The 19,914-nt window shown below is 41.2% G+C and overlaps 1 protein-coding gene across 4 annotated transcripts in view; it reads left to right on the top strand.

Annotated features, from left to right (window-relative positions):
• svila (supervillin a) overlaps positions 1–19,914 on the top strand; it is a 63,496-nt gene that overhangs the window by 12,212 nt on the left and 31,370 nt on the right. For 3 of the 4 annotated variants that reach the window (XM_085362610.1, XM_085362609.1, XM_085362608.1), the window contains exons 2-12: positions 4,743–4,806; positions 7,134–7,225; positions 8,796–8,859; positions 8,962–9,095; positions 9,174–9,903; positions 13,897–14,766; positions 15,222–15,389; positions 16,001–16,035; positions 18,021–18,085; positions 18,688–18,824; positions 19,713–19,808. In XM_085362610.1, the coding sequence (XP_085218736.1) occupies positions 8,852–8,859; positions 8,962–9,095; positions 9,174–9,903; positions 13,897–14,766; positions 15,222–15,389; positions 16,001–16,035; positions 18,021–18,085; positions 18,688–18,824; positions 19,713–19,808 (2,243 nt within the window). In that variant the 5' untranslated portion in view covers positions 4,743–4,806; positions 7,134–7,225; positions 8,796–8,851. Of the gene's footprint in view, positions 1–4,742; positions 4,807–7,133; positions 7,226–8,795; positions 8,860–8,961; positions 9,096–9,173; positions 9,904–12,943; positions 13,028–13,896; positions 14,767–15,221; positions 15,390–16,000; positions 16,036–18,020; positions 18,086–18,687; positions 18,825–19,712; positions 19,809–19,914 lie in introns of all 4 variants that reach the window. The other variant, XM_085362613.1, reaches the window with a different exon arrangement.

Here is a 19,914-nt window from a genome sequence, read left to right as displayed (position 1 = left end):
TGCAACTTCACTGCTGGCAAAAACTTTGTTAAAATTTTTGCTTCAGAACTTGAGTTTCTTGTTTAAGGTCAGCTCTTTCAGATGAAATTTGTGAACTGGACAAGAACAGCATTCAGTGAAAAGCCAGCAAATACATCGCAAAACGCCATTTCAAAACGACAACCTCCTTAAAACAGGACCTTCTTGCTGTGCGGCAACAGTGCTAACCACCGTGCTGTCAATCATTAATCAACAATTTTGAATTCGAAAGGTTTGAATAGAACGCAAAGCTTGGTCTAGTGCTCTAAATGACCCAATTATTCATGGCTTTGTAATATATAAATGTCATATTGTGTATATCAGAAGCACTGGCTGACGTCCTGACAGGTACAAACATGTGAGAAGTACTGACATGTTTGTACCTGTCAGTACTCAGCATTAGAGACAATGTGGCATCACAGATTAATATTATCAGTGTTGAGGTCTACGTTACAGTTTTTGCATTATTTCCTTCACCCCTGTTTATACACCCACTGATTGGCCACTAGTTGATACCTGTGTTTGTCTGAATGCATCTCATTATATTTTCTAACTGACACCTGAGCGTTTAGATCTGCTTGTCTGTGTTAAGATGGATGTGAATCTGCAGCAGGTGGCCCTCAGTGTCAGGCTTTTATGTGAGCATACAGAATAGTCTTGTGTTGTTCGGAGGAGGATGTGCTTTGAAGCTTGTTTGAGGAGTTTAGGTTGTAGAAGTACGCTTTCATTCAGACTGAACTGCTTTTATAACCATTAATACTAGTGTTTAAGACCTAATTGGCTTATTGTGGCATCCCTGTGCTTAGAACACTGTTTGGTAGCAGTGGCCTCACCTAATTTCTGTCTCTCCATCTGTTTTTTTTTTTTTTTTTCCCCCCCCTCAATGCCTTAATTCTTAAGCTCCTGTTAGTGTGGAGGCTTTAGTTGCAGCTTGAGCCTCCCAGCACACAGAATCGGTGGGCAACTGGAAAATTGGTGGGGGGTGCTGAGACTTAAATGTCAGGCACTTCAGGTGTGATGTAATTCATACAGATAAAGGGTGGTTACTTTTGGGCCTGCTGTAATCCCAGGAATCAAAGTTAATCCTGGATCGTAAATTAGACATATGGTCAGCCACTGATGCCTCTTTGGCTGCCACACTGGGTGTATTGTGGGTTAAGACATGGAGCTTTAGCCTCATGTTACTGTCAAGTTTATCAGAGCCTTTCCAAAGTTAACTTAGCTTCTTTGTTAACAGACAGTGTTATACAACAACCTTTGATACCATCACATAAAAGGCTTGTACACTTCAGAACCTCAATGACACTCCACTGAATCGTGAAATGATTTTATCCTCATGTTTTATCTGCATCAAGCTGCCTTTACAGCGTCGTCGACACACACGGGGCACAGTGCTGAGGAATTCCTGGCGTATTCCCTTGCGGCTATAGCAGCCATAGTGTTTCTGTAGATTACAGCCAGCATCAAAGGCTGTGGGACATCTGTGATCTTTGTGGAGGTTTTTATGCCTGTGTCTGGAATGACGAATGAATTGAGGCCCTTTCTGGGAACCGTGGGGATGGTGGTGGAGGGTGGTGTCACTCCTGATGGACCACATGCCACAGCATATAGAGTATATGAGGTGTAAAAGGAGTACAGGTCTGGTTTGTGAAGAATTAAGTCTGAGACTTCACAATAGCATAAGACGGCTGCCCCCAAGGGTAAGAAGGCGTGGGTTATTTTTTGCAAAAGCAGCTAGTTAAACTTTACATCTGGTTTTGTTTCACACTATAATTTAAATGGAAATTAAGATATTTTTCAGTTTTGTTATTCCTAAACATTTAAATCCACTGACCACTTACATTATAGACATCTGAAAAGCATGAATGATGCCAAGAACAATTGGGGTAAGGTGGACGAGTACTGAAACCGGTGTGCTTCATAACACGCGCACGCACACACTTTCATATCTTAGTGAGGACATCTAATTGGCAATGCTTACTCTAGCCATGAAAAATTAATGTCTAACCCTTACCTTATACCTAACCATAACCCAACTGTAGCCCTGGCACTAAAACCACATTTTGAGCCTCAAAAATGCCTTCGAACAAGCCTGATTATTATTATTATTTTTTATTATTATTTCTTATCCAAATGTTAGTAAATTAACTCCTTTATTCTCATGTATTTCCAGTTTACTCATTAAATTAACAGCATTAGACATCTTTAGATTTCATCAGACTTCACCTCCTTTAACCTGGCATTCATGGCTCCATGTGGGTATCACAGTACAGAAAGATGAAATGGCGATGCAATATTGTGGATGTTTTTAAAGTAATCTTGTGGTTGCTGTGGCCGTGGTAGTCTGTATTAAAACACCCAACAATTTGTATCAATTTAGTATGGTTATGTAAAAGATAGCATTAGTTGTGGAGAAAGGGTAAATGATCACTTTCTTTCTTTCTTTATGCTTCTTGAACAAGCAGTGGGATATAAGACACACGTTGGCTTTTTACCAGTAACAAAGGTTTCGATTTCACTTAAATTACGAGGAGTTGTAATTGTTAGCTCTGGATAAATGTTGTCTTTCACTTCACCTCAATTGTCTCCAACATGGCTATTAGCTGTGGTCTGTGGAGCTCAACAAAGCCTTCACTTATTGAAGAGTTTTGGAACCTAACTGTGACAGTTGAGCCCAACACAGTCACATGTTTAGTTTGGCATCTGGACCAGAGCTGGAAGGCTGCCCTCCAGTACAGCAGTCTAATATTCAACACTACTTGTTTAAAGAAGGCTACATTTGTAAAGTCATCCACATGTTAAGTGATACTGCTTCGTGTATCATCAATATCGCGTATTGCTTTGTAGCTGACGTTTGGTCAATAGTGGTCATTCCATTGTGTAGAAAACTCTCTATTGCATTTATTTATAGCTTTAACTCAAAGTTGTGAGAAGCTTAATTCAGGACTGTCTCATTTTCTATTGCTAATGGAAATCTCAACAACTGTAATTTAAAAAATACTAGGTGCAAACCAAATAAACATATACAAGATGAATTAGACATATAGCTAAGCTTTAAAAAAAAAAAAAATACTGTTTGAAAGGAGAAAACCACCGAACACGAATGCCTTACCGTTTCAAGTGTGAAGCACGGTGGAGGGAGCATCGTAGTCACGAGGGAGCAATGGATTCAGCTTTTTATAGGAGAAAACCAGGATATCAGTTCTAGATCTGAATCTCGGGGAAAAAATGGAATGATGAAAACACTTTGACCCAAAGAGCACAACTAAATTAAGAAAAAAAATGGCCTAGTCCTGACCTTAATCTGTCTGAGATGATATCACAGAAATATCAAGAAATAATAGCTTCCTCAACCTTTTGCTGGTCTCAAAAATTAGATGTTCAAAAGTCTGTTACTGCCAAAGATTAAGTTGCAATTAAGCTTGTATAAAATCTAAACTTCATCTATGTGTGATCAGTAAAGAGACTTTATACCTGCTTGAATGATGTTGACTTAATCTTTTTGACTCTGGTCAAAAGAAAACGCAGTCAACTCTGAATAAGATTATCATTCAAGGCTCACTGTGTTTCAGCAGCCCTATTCCATCCAGCTGAAACAATACTCGAGTACCCCTAAACCCATACCCGCACACCACCTTCTCCAAATAGGCCTCCTTTCTTCTCAAATGTCTCAGATGATGTTTTGCTTAAGTAGGAGGGATTGAAAGCATCAACCCAAACATCTTTAACAGGGACTAACAGATCTGGAATGGGGAAGGGAGGGGCGGGGGTTAGTTTGGGGTGGGTAGCCACTGGGGAGATGTTAGGGGTTTGGGTGGAGCAGTGGGCAAGTTTAATGGGGTGGGGGGATTTGACCTTGAGGTGATCTCGGAGGGGATGGAAGTAGGACCACATGTTTCTCCCAAAATTGCACAGCTCTGGCTACTCAGAGGTCCAAGTGCAGCCAGAACCGCACGTTTGAGGTTTAGAGCAAATAGCAAGCATAGATGTTCCCTACAGGGATGTGTTGCACAACTTGGGTTTCTCATGAGACTGTTGTGATGTTTAATACCCACTAATGCCCCATTTTGGTGGGATGGGGGGGTACTGAGGCTGTATGTCTCTGTAGGCAGGTGTTTATACTACATTGTTCCCGTGTTTACCGACTTGATTTTTCTTCCTAATACACACCAGACTGTAGAAAGTTGGATTGTGTATGTAATTAGGTTTTATCATACATTATGCTTCTGATGGCTGAGGAAACTGTGCTCTCTGTATTCCTGGAGGGTGCAGTGTAGAAATGCTACCCAGTGACAATGATCCCATCTGCACTGCAACTTTGATGTGTGGTGAAACTGCACTGTACACAGGCCGTCAAACGCTCTGATGTATGATCTCATGCACAACACATAGACTGATGCTTAAGAAGGAGACGGTGTGTCTGAATATAAATGCAACAATGGTGTGTGTGTGTGTGTGTGTGTGAGAGAACTAACATAGAGTACTTATTGTGCGATATGATTCAGTGGGACAGGTAGATTGTTTTCCACATTGTTCGTTTTCTCTGTGGAAGGCCTCTTAATTAATGTGGTCCTGTGCCAAGGAGCTGCAGAGAGAGCTGCTTCACGTTAACATGCCTACGCTGCTCTGATCATCTGTTCATCTGAAGACACAACCCCGGGTTCAAAGTGAAATTAATGGACCGTGGAACATGAATAAATGTTACTCTTTTCTTCTGTCCACAGGAATTGGGAGTGAGAACCCCATTAAACTAAGCAATCCCAGATTGCTACAGAAGAGAGCATTGAGGTAAGATGTGCAAAAAGACCTTTAAAAAGTAAAGGTGCTACTTAGAAATGTAGCAAACAGGCATCATGCTCCTGCAGGGGAGCTCAAATCCATGACTGATAGTGTTTCCTTGTGTTTGTGTCAGGTATGTCATGTGTTTCGGATCATTGTAATGCTGAACACTGAAGCCATTTCTAATCAAACACCTAGTACTTCATGGTGGATGAAATTCCTTTGTCCAACAAGCACTGGTTGAAATCCAGCCGCAAACCATGACAGACTCTGAGTTTTATAGGTAGCTGTATCGATACTGTTGTACTTCTTCCATACTGACAAAGATTTTGACCTAAAATTTCAAATTTGTATTCATCAGTTGGCGCAGGTTTTCAATCCAGTCCTTGTATAGTTTGGCATACCTCAGCCTTTCCTTCCTGTTTCCCTTCCTTAAGAGCGTTTTTTTGACAGCCATGCCTGAGGTTTCACTGAACAGTGAAGTGGATCAACCAAAGGGCCAGATGCATCGCTCAGGTCCTGTTTTAGGTCTTTGCTGAATTTATTTTCTTTTTTCTTGTTTTTAAAGGGCATACCAACGCCATGCTAGGATATGTCACGTGTTCAGCTAATAGCTCTCACCTTGTTCCTGCAAAAATGCTATTTTATGCTTGTGCTATCTTGAACATTTTCATAGATTCAGGTCACGAAATTAAAAAGAATGATGTGTTTTTGCCACAGGCTAATGGTAACAAATTGTCTAAATAAATAATTAAAGCTCGTTCTTTAAGTTGTCTGTTATCTAGACCCAACACTGGTTATCCCTTAAGTTGGGTCCCATTTTATGCTCTAATGATTCTTAGGTCAGTGTTAAATGGCTCAAACAAGCGTTCCTTTGCGATGGTCGTGTAGAAGGACTGGGCTGAAAATGAGTGAAAAAGCAAACCAAAGTGCAAAGAAACACTTTAAAAGCCTCGAGAAAGAGTGAAGAATTTAGCTGAAGGCACAGTGCTGTATGCAGAGTAGTTACTTTGAATACTGCAGAATTGCTGATGGTAATGCACAGTGAACTGTAAGAGTTGCACCTTGTCCGTTATCAGGGGTTCCTCTCATTACAAATCCAGCACCGTAAGTCAACCTCACAACCGGGATAATCTTTTTCCTTTTTCCATGTTTTGTTTGCTTACTCTTCCCATGCTATACAATAAAGAATAGGAACAATGACATTGCACAACACTGCTTTACTTGTTCATCAATACACGCACTTGCTGATACAGACTGCTGCACATAAACAAAGTGGCTCTGGCTCTCTTGGAGACGTTATTTTCTTTTCATTCTAGAACTAAGAAGCAACCTTCGCAGTGGTCTCTCCCGTGTCCCTCTCCTCTCTTTTCTCTCTCTTTCTATGATCAGAGCTCCACATATAAACACCTGTGTTCTCTTCCTCATACATGAATCACATTAAAAAATATTCTCTTTAATGTAAATTTCTTTATTAAGACAGTACTTCAGATGGGTGAGGAACTAACTTGTGCTCAATAATGTTGTTGGCTGTTTGTCAAATACACCATCAGGCCTCCTTATTAACACTCTAATCTGTGAAGTTTCCTTCACTACACTTATAAGACTGTTGGGCACATCGATGCCCAAAATCTGGGTGTTGTTTTGTTTTGTTTTGAAAGCACTTTGCATGCATGGTGAACATATCTAAAGATGAAGAAGTAGTGATGAAAAGAGATGTTCCTGTGTTGTGATGAGAAAGGATCCACCATGCACGCGTGTATCAGGGTGTTCACAACTCCGTGGTTTCTGTCCCTTACAGCAGCCACAGAGTTCAAGCGAGTTGGGTTTTCCCAGTTCTTGACTGTTTCCTCACAGCAGTAATCTGCTGCCAGCTCTTTTATAGCTATATTGCAAATTTGTGGTTTTGAATCAAATCCATAAATGACTTCAATATGTTGTTTTGGGGGGGGGGGGGGTTTGTTTTTTTTGAGAGACAGAGAAATTTGCTGCATATCTGCGAGGCTCGGGGTGTTAACGGGTCAGAAATGTCTAATATCTAGATGAATATTTGGAGATGGAGAAGTTGATGAAATTTACAGTCTCACTTCCAAATGCACAGTTCGGATGATTAATTGCATACTTTTGTAGCTTCATCCGCAATCCACTGACTGATTAGATTCTTGACCACCTCTCAAACCAACCACGCTTCTAGCAAATAGTTCAGTGATTTGTGTTTGATCAAATTCAGATTGATTCAGTGAGCCCCTCACAACTGCTTACAATGTAAACAAATCCAGTTTCCCACAGCTCAGCCCTGTTTCAATAAGAGTTGGTATTTTTTCTGCACCCCTCAGCTTCCAGAAAGAATTCTCCTGTGACGAAAAGGACGACCCAGCCAAAAGCGCCAAGGATATAGATGTTAGTCTCTTGGCCAATCTCCCCAAAGGTGAGTGAAGTGATTTTTATTTATTTATTTATTTATTTTTTACTTTTTTTTATTATTTCTTGCTGAAAATGACTCTGACGTTGTCAATGTTCCCACAGTTTTTCAGAGTTGCTGTTGTGTAACAGCAGCTTGTTTGCCAGGTTGGAATTAAGTCAACATTTGTGTAAAACCAGTTTTTCTACAAGGCCCAGCTTTGCAAAATGTTATGTATGAACTGCTGTTATTATGCTGCACTTGTTTTCTTGACAGGGTTTATTTAATGTAAGTTCCAATAAAGATCCTGTAGTGGTTCACACTGGAATGTACACATAAGTTTGAAGACGCTTTTGATTAGCTGTTTATAAACTGACTCATGTATAAACTCTGTGGACTTTTGTAACATAGTAAGTAATCAAATCAAAAGTAAACATTTTGAATATGATTTTTGATTTTTCTTCATTCACTAGAGAATACGTGTTGAATATTTGAAATATACCTTTTCTTAAAAATAAAGTACAGAGAAACGGCAGTGATCCTGGATTAGAGGAGCAGAAGTGGGTGGATGGATCCATCTTTTTATGTTGTGACAAATAATTACAATAATTACAATCAGCTGTTTCTTTGGTGAACCCATCACTCCACAGATCAGCTTCATCCTACTCTGCAGTTCTTACAATACAATGCTCTGCATTGACAAAGTCAAAACTATGTTTTTTCTTTTTTTTATGTAAATAAATGAAAGGCAGACGTTTTTGCCTTGGCTGAAGTATCTCTGAAGTGAAATGGTGAAATGTCAGAAGCTTTCCTGAGAACAATCCTTGAAACTTGGCAAACCTTTGTTTTGGAGGTTTCTGCCATTCTGCTCCATTAGATGGGGATCATTGGTGTTTGGTAATTGTTGTTGCTATAGATTCTGGTAAGATTTTAAATAACCAAAGTCTGGGCAGCCAGATTTAGGTGCTTCCCAGCTTTTATCGTTGATGGGTTGAGAATTTTTTTCCCCCCCTTTAGAAATTTTCCTGTTTTTGTGCCTTGTTGCAATCCTGTCTTATAAGATGCAGACGATCCTGTTGGTTTTTATGCTGACATTGACTTGTGTAGTCTATATATAGACGGGTGGGTGTGCTTTTGTAATTTCATTGATTCATGGGTGGACTCAAACCAGCTTGGACCACTGATAGAAGTAAGACGCATCCGAGTTCATAAGGGCTCTTAAACCAGTGGTCTCAGGAGGGTTTATTCATGGGGTTTTTTTCTGGGTTTTTTTGTTTTGTTTTGTTTTTTAAATAACATAAATTGTAAGTTGGTTTTGTGAGATTTTGTGTCGATTAGTGGAAAATAGTATTTTGGAAATGATTCAGAAACATTAAACATATAACATCAATGATTTAATCAAACTAACATTTTATGATAATATGTATATGTGAGCTCAGTGGTATGTGTTCATATTACAGATTACCAAAGCATGTCTACAAATATTTCCTGTGAGCCAAAATCTATCCAAAATTTGTCATCTTAGACCAATTAAACATTTAATTAGATCTGCTTATTCTGTACTGATTTTATTGCTTATTTATTTATTTTTGTTAAGTCTCTGAATTGAGGAAACTATTTGAGGGCATTACCACAAGCACAAGTGACTTGGAAATGAACAGGTGAGATAATGATGCATCTATAAATATGCTACAGTAATAAAGATAATACTACATAGGATAATAATGTGTAAAGATGACTCTTCCCTTTCTTTCTGTGCTTAGAAAGGAGCGCATTGCTCGGCGCTTGGAGGGTATAGAGGGTGAAGTACATCAGTCTCTGTTGCCTACCTTGGTGGCCAACCGGCTTCTGGAGGAGGACACTCCACGATACACTAGGGCCTCTGACCCCTGTGCTGGTGAGACAAGAACAGTACTACAGATTATCGTGTCTCTTTCTACACAACAAAGACATGACTTGTTTATTCTTGCACCAGTTACCGTTCAGCGTTATGGCATGGAGGGATTTGAAAGCCCAGAAATGCAGTTGATGGCTCCAGAGCGCCAGTCCAGAGCTCGATGCAGGCCTGAGCCTCAGTCCTTCATCCACACTGAGCCAGTTCACATTTCGGGTCCGACCAAAGGTGTTCCTGAGTTGGAGTCCAAGGCTGAACGCATCGCCCGCTACAAGGCAGAGCGGCGCCGGCAGCTGGCCGAACGCTACGGCATCTCTTTGGATCAGGAACCCGACTTGGACCATCACTCCCGCTACCCCCGCTCTCACAAAGAGTCGGACTGCTCAGAGAGACGTAATAGAGGGGAGCTGGTGGGAGAGGAAGGCAGAGATATCACCCTAAGTGCTTACACCAGTACCTTAGCTACTAGCCCAAGGGCAGGCCGTTCAGCTCCGCCACACGGCTACCCGGACCCAGGCTGTGATATTGGTCACACCAGGGTGGAGTTGTTCTCAGAGAGGGAGAGGCTGATGAACCTGGAGAATCAGCGCAGGGCCGCTCCCCCTGAGCCTCCATCCTCCTCTTCATACATGGATGTGACATCATCGTCCTCCTCTGCTAAGGTGTCTGCAAAAGACTACACAGTGACTGGCATACCACCCAGTTCACCCAAGCAAGGCAGGCACCCCTCCCTCTCCTCGCCTAAACATGGTGCGTCTCCTGGTGACCTATTCATTGAGCAGCAGGCCCAGAACGTCCTCAGCAGACAGGGGTGAGTGTTTTGATCTCATCTTTGTTTTTGTTGGGGGTAGATCTTTTTTTTATTTTAATAAATCCATTTATACATAACAATGGTAAAATACACTTTTGCTAAAGTTTTTGGGGTACTTTAACTGTTTTTGTTTTTGAAAAAAGCAAAGATCAAATTTTATACCAAAGTGTGCAGTACTCCCTCTAACACAGCAACACTCTCAACACAACATGGAATAAAAAAGGTCAGACGTCACTGCATTTGCAGAAACATAGATGTATCCATGTTTTTCTGCTGGTAACTGAGACACCATTGTTAAATTGTAACAATGGTGTCACAACAAGATTAGCTTGTTGTGACTTGTGGAGGGAGGAAGACACATTGTTGTAGCAAACCGTTTTCTTTTTTTTAAGTTTGATTTGGTTGAAAATGGACAACCCTGAGTTTTCTACATGACTCCAGATTTTTGAGGGGTTTCATATTTTACTTTATACATAAATTGTCCCTTGTTTCGGGAGGCTTTTTCTGCATTAAGCTCCCAAGATCCCCTTCACATACAAACATGGGGTTTGAACCAGAACCAGAACTTTAACAGCTGTTCACACTGCATTGTGTTTAAAGGATGGATCCATCTCTCCATCTATTTCTGTCACTGTTGCTCTGTTCGTTCCACATGTCCAAGGTCGTTCTCTTAGCAGGACTCTTGTTTGATACAAGGTCATGCAATCCGAGCTCATTCTGGAACAGACCAGCTCCCATAGTCACCTACAACTGGGCAGATTAGTCTGCCTGTGCTGTTCTGTGCTGTATGTTTATTCTAGAGATTTCAGGTGGATGTCTTGAAGAACAAATTGGGGTGTTTTTCAGATTCACAGAGGATCTCTTACTAAGTTGTAGATAGTACTTTAGCATGTGCACCAAAATGATACACTGCATTTGCCTAAGGGGAGGAATGGATAACACTGTCGTTGTGAGTCCATCCTTTAATTGTATGTTTAAATGGTGGCTAAAAGGACAAAAATGACACCTGAATATTAAAACACCTGAGCTAGCAGCTCTTTAGAGGGGACGTACTAAGAGTTGTTTCAGCTCCACAACTGTTGGAAAAGAGAGAATCAGTGTATGCACCCCTGTTTCTTGCCCAACCCAGATCATGACCAGGCTCCAGCCCTGCACTGTTCCACTGCAAACAAACATATGAAGGTGCATTCCTTGCTTCTACATCCGTCCGGGACATTATTCCCAATCCATCTGTGTTCCCCTCTGCATCGCCCCCTCTTTCTTTTCCTCAGTTTCCCTCTCAGGTTTCAAAACTTGGCCAGGTTGTATGTGTGTCCATGGTGCAGGGAGGGTGTTGTGTTACTGGGCAGCTCAGTGTGACTCCACAGCTACATCTCTGACCCACAGCTGGGTCTGATCAAGACCAGTGAACCCTGAGGAGAAACAAGCAAATAGGAGTGTCTCCGCTCTCCTTTTTCATTGGATGTGTGGGAGACTAACATGAAATGCTACGTTTTAGCTCTTGTAGTGAAATGTTCAGAGCAACCCAAATGTCATCATTAGCAAAAGCTTGATGCACTTTTATTCCAGCACGATCATTTTCATCTCCTTTATCAGCATTGAAACTTTCTGGAACTGGTGACAGAAAATAATCAAAACAACAATTAACTGTAACGGTACTTATATAGTGCCTTTCCACAAAGTTGAGCACTCAAGCTCAACAAATGAGTTTCTACTGCAAGTCTCATGCATTCTGGACTTGGAAGAGCGTGGGATCAAGTGACCCTTCAGTTTGTAGACCCACTCTACCACCCAAGCCACAGCTCTGCAAACTAAGTGCAGAGCTGCACTGATTATCCACTAACAGTTTAGTTTAGTTTGTTATTTTTGTAGTAGTATCAAGTTGTAGTGTTTTCCTAAGTGCTGTACAATAAAGTGGATATCTTAAGGATTTTAACATCTTTGCTTCACAAATGGCGCTCGCTGCAGCAGTCCAACAGAATAGCCTCATCAAAGGTGTATAATCTACAATAAATCACAATACGTTTATACGCAGATGATAACTTATTATTCTTACAGAACCACAAGTGTCAGTACTGGAAGCTAGCAGTTTATTCAGTAGACTGTCTAAGGTTTCTAAATATTCAGTCAGCTGGTCAAAATTAATTCTGTTGCAACTATCGATTTGCTTAGGAGTTGAAATGTTTCCACACAGAGACATGAGGCTTGCTATAGTTGAGGAAGAGCCAAACTGATTGGTCCAGTCAGAAGACTATCTGTAATTTGTAATCTCCAGTTACTCAAGTAAAACATTTCTACCTCATGACCTGCGTCAGGTCTGTTTCCCCACTTGAATCCAAGGCTAACAGATATGACTTTGTGTTGAGTAGTGAGCTGTTAAATTCAGGTTCTTGTATCCCTAAAAAAGAGATTTGCTTCACAAACTGATTTTTGTTTCCTCCCTTCATTCTTCAGTTGATCTCTTAATGTATTTATAACTGATCAACATTTTTTCCAGTTCTGCTGAACTCTGATCTGTGCTTAGTGAAAAATTCACACTGTTTGCCTTTACTCAGCATCAGAGGGCCAGCATGACTCATCTGGCTCTGGTGGAGTGAGATGGCATTTCCCTTGAATATCTGCTTCTGCAGATAAAACCTCAGCTACAGAGGCGTACATTTAAAGAGCCCTCTCTCCAGATAGCATCAGTGTTATCAACAAATGAGTGTATCTATAGATAGCATCTATGTAATAAGATCTGATGTAATATAACTGCACTATCTGACCATTGGTCATAATTCAACAAGCCTTAAATATGAGACTTATTATTCATATTTTTACTGTGGCAATTAAATGTATCGTGTGGGAGTTAAACTTGTGTTCTTGGGATTGTGCTGATTGCTAAACTCAGTGTCTCTTCAGTCAGTCTTAATGTGAAGTCAGTGGAGTGTGTAATATAGTTTTGTCTCGGCTTATATGCTTCAAGAAAAAGACCTCAACACTGAATTCAGACCCAACTGCCCAGTCAATCACGTTTCCCATTGGGTTTCTCTTGGTGCAGTGCAAAGACGAAACTTAGTACTGATTGGTTCCTCCAGACTGATGCTGAAGGCGACACCCACTCCCTCATCAACTGGCCTTCAAGGTAGACAAAGGCTGGTTGTTTCTCACCCCCAGTTATCATCTACCATGTTCCCATTCATCTGGACCAACCCTTGTGAGCTGTGCTTTTTAAACAGCAGCTCATTACAGGGCTCCAGTTTTTTAAATATTATTATTATTATAAATTTCTGTGATGATGCTGCATTTACTCACTTAGGGTCCTGAGTTGACCGGCAGGCGACTGTTTAATAATCTCTGCTTTTGAGCTCTGGACGTCTGCTGAACAGTCATCCTCATCCTCATTGTCACCAGCTCCAGTCCCCTTGGCTTCCAACCATAACTTCATTTCTCACTCACCTTTTGCTGTGTTTAGCTTAAACCCCATTTGGTAACAGCTGTGTGATGGATCATATTATATCAACAATGACAAATGCTCGTACAGTATTGCCTTTTTAACAATTATGCTGTCGGTGACTGGATTTGTGAGTTGTGGGTGTTTTGTTTTGTTTTTGAATACTTTCTTCAAGAATCAGATCTTAGTAAGAATTTAACCATTATTGCCAGTGTGAGAGAGAGCCTGGAAATAATTCTAAACCAGTTCATATCAGGCAAAGATGTATGTTGGTTTTAATCTGGCTTGTATGGTATGTTTATGGTTTTATGAAATATTTGAGTCAGGAAGACTAAACATCTGAGCCAGTATTTATACTGGTCTTACATCCAAATATAAAATCTGCATGCTTTGTCAGTGTCCAGCCCTAATGTCAAACAAGAGGCTGAGCTCCTCCTTTAGTGCTCAAAGGCTGACACACAAAGGATCACAATCAAAGTCATCTTTCTGAGCTTCTATGAGAGCTATGCTTTGCCTATTGATGTTTTCCAAATGTTAACCAGTCCTTTGTCTCCCTGAAGAATCAGAGTTAGGGAGAGGCTTGTCAGGGAGGAGGGCCGCCAGAAGAGCCCAGAGTTCGGAAATGTTACAGAAGGCCTAGTGTACCGCAGACAATTTCAGCACCAGCCCCAGGCTTCTACACGCTACCATGCAGACCCACTAGGCCCACAGCAGGCCTACTCCCACCATCATCCACAAGTTCAGCACAGCCAGTCTGGTCCACAGGGAGGGCAAGAAGTTGGCAATTACCCCAGTTATTTGTCCATGACCTCTGGTTCTACATCCAGAACTGGGCAGCAGCAACAGCAGGTGGAAGAGGAACAAGCTGGTGAGGCTGAGGCGGTCAAGACAGAGGGCCTTCTGAGGAGCAGAAAAGCAGTCTTGCCTTCACAGATCCGGCGCAGAGAGAGGAGCACTGAAGACCCATGGAGAGGGCGAGGTGAGGAGGAGCTGGTCGTGTACAGGATGCAAAGAGAGGCTGAAGCAGAGGAACCTGTTAGAGGGGGACTTGGAGGCAGACCAAGACGGGAGGAAGCAGAGTATACCTCCTGTCTGCAGGCGGCGGAGCGCCGACCCAGAGAGCGGGAAAACGCTGATCGTGCCCACAAAAGACCGGCTGCGACCCACATTGAGCCCAGAACATCTCACACAGGGCCAGGAAGTTCCAGCTCCACCACAGCTCTGAGCCGATCCGTGTCTGATGCTGGAAATCAACAAGGACCCAATCAGAGGACCTTGCAACACCAAACCAAGGAACCCCAGGAGGTCAGAGAAGGAGAAAGTTTGAGTAATGGAGAGAGTCACCAGGACACCAGGGTGTCTGTTGCACAGCTCAGACATTCCTACATGGAGAGCACCACCACTCCTCCAACCAGCCGCAGGAATGAACTGTAGGTGGTAAAATGCTGCATGGCCTGTACTCGCTGACGCTTATTACCTAACATCATCTGGCTACTCAACGACTAACAAGCAGCTACGTCTGGTGTGATGCTAACATCCCAAGCACAGTGGTTCATTTAATCTGTAGACATGGCATACATGCATTAATTTGCTAACACTAATCGTCCTGCAGTACGGTGTTTGTCTCTGCTTTAATTGCACTGTGAGTTGTTTGGATACTGCCTGGAGCTCGTGTGTGTGTGTTTAAACTGTTAAAAAATCTGCATGGGCTTGCTCATAGGCTCGATTTTAAAAACCAGAGGTGTGGTTGAATGTTCAACACCTCTGCTTTTAAACAGTTTTATTTTGCACCATGTCCCTCTCTATTTCTCCCTGACAACTCTGTATTCTCTCTTTCCTTTGGGTTTTCTGTCTGTTGATCCCTCTCCCTGAATGGCCCCTCCAGTGAAATGGAGGAGTGCAGGGCACTGACGGGCTACGAGGCCCCATGGAGAGGGGAAAGGGACAGGGGGCGCAGGCCCCGGCAGTATATCTATCCTGGGGAGAGTAGAAAGACCTCTGAGAGGTTTAGGACACAGCCCATCACTTCTGCTGAGCGCCATGAAACTGATAGGTACTGCTCTGGATTCAAGAATGCACAGCTGAGTGTGAAACGCATGCATGTTAAAAGAAATCACAACTTTGTTTAATTTGGAATGCAACGAAATGTTGATTTTAGTCATGTTCGGGTGACCTGTAATCAAATATATATATTAGTCTCTACCAAGGTACCATAGTCTTATCAATATCATCACAGTGAAACAGGCCAGTGAGAATAATGCTCACATATACAGACCTAAACACCCTCCCTCTCCTTGATTTTCATTCTAACGACATTAGCAAACAAGGAAGCTTAAAGGCCAAAGGTCCCTCTGATTGGGCCTTGGCAGTGGTCATCACACGTGACCACAGTGAGGACGCATGAATTGGCCTTTGTCAGTAATCAAGTCCCGAGACCATGGATCAGAGCAGACTAATGTAATGCTGTCTAATTCTCTAGCTTGGTCTGCTTTCTCTCCATTTTTCAATTCTAACGCGAGCTGTCACATTTCCAGCATACCACAAACTACTGCTTTTCTCAGCACGCCGCTAGCCTTCTAACCACTCCCCACTGATTTACTCACCTTTTTTATTGTTATACATAAGCTTCGAACTGATCACCTTTTTCTTTTTGTGCTTTTGAAGGTCTTGTGTGAGTTCAGACTTTGCTTCTACTGAAGGTAAGTAGTTTTTCTCACTAACCTCAGATTTAGATTTTCAGAATACAGTAACAGTAAGTAGGTATAATAATAAGTAGATATAATGCTAGGCTCATTGCATCTTATTTTCTACTCCGGTATAGATATCATACAACAAAAGTAAAGCTCATGAATTAAAGTAACCACATCTAATATTTCTGTAGACATCCATGTGGAAATGCTGAATCACATGGACATTGTTTCAGTTTCAGGGTTTTCTTGGTTAATTTTACATGAGAGCCAACTTAAACGCTACACATTGTCATGCCACAGACTGATACAGCACAGTTTCTTTTATAATTCTTTGGATGGCTGCTGAGATCACGAGGATGGAAAGTTACAGTTACATTCATGCTTTAGTTCAACTGTCTTTCCATTTATATCTGCTCTGTATCATAACTGCATAGGTTCATGTAGTAGTATCTGCAGTTCAGTGGTCAGTGACTAACTATGAAAACAGCATTACTGATTATTTACAGCTGCACTCATCTATAAGTGAACAGAATGAGTTTTCAGTGGCTTCAGTAATAAACACATGGATGGAGGCCTGGTGACTTAAATCTGTTTTTTTTAGGTCGTCTTTATTTTATATGAAAGCGTGATATTTTGAAGTGGAGTTTACAGAGTCATTAATGGTGCTCACAGTAGCATAACATCACTGTGGCCCCGCTTAGGGCAGAGCCAGCTCATCTGCTTCTTATAAACATGACTTGGTCGGGATGCTTTGGCGAGTATTATGTAGGCCAGAGCTCAGCACTGCAGTGTCAAAGGGATAGCTGTTTGATGATGTCATGGCATGTGTCTTGCAGAGAATAAAGCGTGTATATTCCTCACACCTGTCCATCTTTTTATAGTCTCCTGAGTGACTCCAGTGACGGGTTTAGTGGTTTGTTTGTTTTTTCCCTGCCATTAAGCCAGATGGTGTTAATAACGATTGATAGGTATCACACAATAGTTGTCATACTTCTGTGTGTTAAATAATTAGATTATTGGGAAAGGTTTATCGAGCATAAATGTACCTATCATCTTAAGATGCTCTTCTGTTACCATTTTTATCCAAAGCTAGCTAGTGCTAAAGTGTTCAGTTTCTTTTAAAGTGACTTCAGTTTTTTGCATATTATAATAATGTCAGTGTTACTGCATAACATTCTTTTTTTATTGACCTATAATTTAGTAAATATGTAGACTAAAGCAGGATCTTTAATCAGCGACTAGTGACTACAGTCATTTGAAATAACCACTGTTAGTACATTTTAAACTCGAGCAAGCTAGCTAATTAAGCTAATACTAGCTTAACAAGTTTGTTCAAATTGTCTGCCTTTGAAATGTCCTTACATGATGGCAGTTTAATGCGATATTATAAGTATAATGCGTTGTACATACTGTACAGGGTTGAACTAGCACTGAGTTCGCAACAAGAGACTGTGTACGGTCAATAAAACTCACAGATTCGTAGCCATGCAGAGCTGTTATTGGGGTGAAGTGGTGGGCAAAGGACTGAAGTGACAGCTATGGAAGAGGAGGATATTGTTGACTGAGGAGGAAATGAGGGTTACTTATGCAAGAAGCCTGGAATGTGTTGGTGTTCATGGAGAAATAAAGAGTCTCTGTTGTTTCTGTAAAGTCGTACCCCGTGGTTTCAAGGACATTTGTTGAAACCCTTGTTTTTATTTTGTGTACTCAAAGTGTACACTTAATAGAATCATTAGTGTATGAATAGAAATATATGTAAATAATCACATTACAAAACTTATTTGCTCTTTCTGGCAATATAATTTGGTGTTTTAGTGTCTTTGGCAGAAAATTTTAGTGTTTTACAGAGTGTCTATGGTAGCATAAAACAATAAAATATTAAGATAAAAAAACCAAAACGTAAAACAAAGTATAGATGATACAGAGAACTGTGAAGCAGAATTTATGTAGTTAGAGCTGGTTTCTAACTCTAACTTTTTTTTCCTTTGTTGCAGCTGATGAAGAGAAGCTAGATGAACGGGCCAAGCTGAGCGTCGCAGCTAAGCGCTCTCTCTTCAGGGTGAGTTTTGACTTCAGCCTGTTGGGCATCTTATATTGTCTGAGTACGAGCTTCCAAGCTGAGGAAAAACTTCATTCCAGTTATGGGTACGATTTCAGACTCTGGGATTAATAAAGTATTCTGATTTCAATTTCCTGTCCTTCTCTTACTTTGAGGATTTAGAAATTTTGATTGCAGATGTGAGTCACAACTGAGCCAGCCTTATTCCTGAAATGATTTGTGCCATAATTCAGCGGCTTCTAGAATCACTTTTAGCAGGAAGGAGTTGAAGGAAACCTTTTCTGTATGATTGTGTCAGGCTCTCACGTTTTTGTGGAAGAATTGTGTCTCTGTCCTCTTCAGTGTTGCTTCAATCCAAAGCCTGTTCATTTCTCAGCCTGTAGAGTCTCAGATGTTGCTCTTATTTCATATGGAAGCAGTAAGGTGCAGGAAGTTTTGCTTGTTCATTTTGCTTTAAAAAAAAAAAAAAAGCAATTAAATTTTTTATTTATTTATTTAGTTGCAAGATCTGCTAAGGACCAGAGAAGGTCTATACAGTTTGTGTAATCAGCTGTGTTCATTTCTAAAGATGACCAATGTTTACCCTAATTATCTCCATCCAGGAACTGGAGAAGAGCGTCGATGGCGGAGCTCCTAAACTGCGGTCCAGGAATGCTGCTGTGGACAGGAGACTAAGACGGACACAAGATCGATCCAGAACTCAGCCGGTCACAACTGAGGAAGTAGTCATCGCAGCCACGTAAGGCTCTGTCACCTTGTTTGATGCTATGTAATGTGAAAGACACCTCTAACAATAATAGGGTAACTTACTTTCTTGATAGGCAAAGAAAAAGTGTATAATTATATAGTTCTATCAGGAAGAATGACTAAATAAATGTAAGCTTGAAAATGAGCCCATGGTGAGTACAAATGTGACACAAGAAAAAAGTACGTCTGGTCCTTTTACTAAGAACCTTCTGATTTTTTTTACTCTGAAAATGTTTCACATGTGGGTTTTTATTCTCATTACTTTAATTTTTATTACTATAATAGTACTCATTTTAAAACCTTTCACAAAGAAATGTTTCTGGAGACTATCTAAAAGGAGCAAAAATGTTAATCGCTCAGTATGATGAGAATTGCATAGTTCCGGGGCTATAATAGCAAAACCTCAACCCTCCTCCCCTTTTTGTCACAAGCTGTGGCCGGGGAATGACCACTAAGACTCCATCTACAGATCTGTGTGTTCCTGACAGCACATATCAGGTCAATAAATCAGAGGTGTAAAATCTTTAAGTGCATTAAAGCAAATACATGCACATCTGTTCTATTTGAAAAGTGCTCTAAAGGGAAGTTCTCCTAGATTATCAAAGCGGAACAAACTCAACTGTGCACTTGTGTGTAGGCATCCATCTGTGGAGAGACCTTGCTGTGAAGATGAAGTTCTAGGGTGTTACCAGTTTTTGTAGATTTAAACTTTTCTTTCTGCGTGAAATTGTTTCTTAAAGAAAGCTGTGCCTCTGACTTTTTCACTGTCCTCACATCTACATGAAACTTTAACCACCATCCTAGTCTTCATGTTTGCACCTTCCTGTCTTCTCTGTCCTCTGTGTGTGTATGACTGTGTCCCTGTCCTTGACCACTGTAGCGCCCCATCTCACGTGCCACAAATGGTGTCCGCTCACGCTGCCGTAGCACGCGTCCCTAGCCCCACCCTAGTTTACAGCACTGTCCCACCATACAGGTACACAGCAGACGTGTGTGCACGGATATGTATGCTCACATCGAAGTGCGGTGTTTGACTAACACGTTTGAGTCTTGGCTGCTATGCAGTTTTTCTTCGTTCACTG

This window comes from Diplotaxodon limnothrissa, linkage group LG9, assembly GCF_057381915.1.
Source record: "Diplotaxodon limnothrissa isolate DT_005_m linkage group LG9, D_limnothrissa_male_GT1.1, whole genome shotgun sequence".
Lineage (NCBI taxonomy): Eukaryota > Metazoa > Chordata > Actinopteri > Cichliformes > Cichlidae > Diplotaxodon > Diplotaxodon limnothrissa.
This window is presented reverse-complemented; position numbering and strand designations above follow the sequence as displayed.